At 51.2% G+C, this 1506-nt stretch overlaps 1 protein-coding gene across 1 annotated transcript; it reads left to right on the forward strand.

Moving 5' to 3' along the window:
• Window positions 1-263: 263 nt before the first annotated feature.
• Pmar_PMAR010319 (Splicing factor, arginine/serine-rich, putative) lies at window positions 264-1426 on the forward strand (the record flags this gene model as incomplete). Its single annotated transcript, XM_002767944.1, has 1 exon — window positions 264-1426. The coding sequence occupies one exon, from the start codon at window positions 264-266 to the stop codon at window positions 1008-1010; it is 747 nt and encodes a 248-aa protein (XP_002767990.1). The 3' UTR covers window positions 1011-1426.
• Between the last annotated feature and the right edge of the window lie 80 nt (window positions 1427-1506).

Raw genomic sequence — 1506 nt, forward strand, 5'->3', positions numbered from 1 at the left:
TCGCCCGTAGTGATGATGATGCAGCAGGATTGAGTGCGATGAGCGTTGCTGACACTCCCGTGAGCCTCACCAGTATCAGCCTCCGGCAGTATGGAGGTAGTCTATCCCCTGCCTCACGCCCGCCTGGTGTGTCCCCAAGGCGACTGGGACGGCTGGTCTCAGATGGTGGTACTATTACTAGTGGTCTGTCGGGTATACTACCACCGAGAGGCAGTAGGAGCATTTCGATGCGGTCCAATTCCTTATCGGAGGGAGGCCCAGCTATGGTACCGTACAGTAACGAGATGCCGGCGCCACCGCCTCTCTCATGGGACGGCTCGAGGAGCCCTGGTGGGACTCGTCTCACGAGGCAACGCACTCTGACTAGGATCATGTCGGCTATGACTGTTGATGCCGCAGCGGAGATCCGTCGAGAGGAAGGAGCTGATCTTGGGGGGTTCGTGTTGGAGCCGAGAGAGACGCATCATTATCCTCTTCACACTGCTGAGTCTATTCGGCCGGTTGAGGGAGCTGAAATCAATAGAGAGGATTCGGCAGGAGCAGCAGAGTCCGCGGATGGGGCTGAGTTGGACAGGAGACGTTCGTTCAGACTGCGGTCGATGTCGGTTAGAAGTAGCTCGAGTGACTTGGAACACACTTTCCCAGATCCGCCTTATTTGAGATTGAGTAAGTGGTGGAATCGAAAGAAAATGGAGAGAGCTGAGAAGAGGCGATTGAAGAGGATTCGACAGAGGGAGTTGCGGAATGCTGGTTTCGATAATAAGGCCTCACGATCGACCACGACTCCGCATAGTGCTGCTGACCGTGGGGAAGAATCCACGTCCGTGGTCAGTGAGAGCAACGATTTAGAAATCGGCTTGGGAAGAGCGCGTGAGGAATCACATAGTCGTGGAACAGCGCCCAAGGTGTCGAGGAACTCTAAGGAGAGCTCATCTTCCCGAGTGCCAGCTCTGGCGCCTGATACACCACCAGATTCGTCTCGTTCGTCTGTTGCGGGTGGTGACTATTGAGTTCGGCAAAGTCCCCTCGCTCTAGTATCGCACAGTTGTAATCAGACTATATAATTGAAGTATTATCCGAGAAGTTAATCTCCGTATTGTATGGTGATGATGTCGTTCGTACCGTCAGATTTGGTTCTTACTCTTTTCTTGTTGCCGAGCACTCAGCCGTTGTGCACCATAAAAAGTGGCTTAAGCAAATGTATTTATCTCTTTTTGTAGTCCGTTGGACCACTACCTATCTACTGTATAGTCGACAACCACTGCTACTCAGTGTCGCGATCGGTAACGCTTCTTGACTATGCGCAAAGATGTTGTTGTCGGGACAGTATGCGATCATTGCCGTTCTGTTGTGAATGAGGGTAAGCAACAGCATCAGCATTTCTTGTTACATAACTATTTACCATTTGTTTTACTATTTCAATCCGATGTCGCTCGTGTTGTGTTTGTTGAGTTTGATGAGATCACTGAGTCTTTGGAAAGAGACTGAACGCATGAGCCACACTTG

Source organism: Perkinsus marinus, assembly GCF_000006405.1.
Source record: "Perkinsus marinus ATCC 50983 genomic scaffold scf_1104296969454, whole genome shotgun sequence".
Taxonomy (NCBI): Eukaryota; Perkinsozoa; order Perkinsida; family Perkinsidae; genus Perkinsus; species Perkinsus marinus.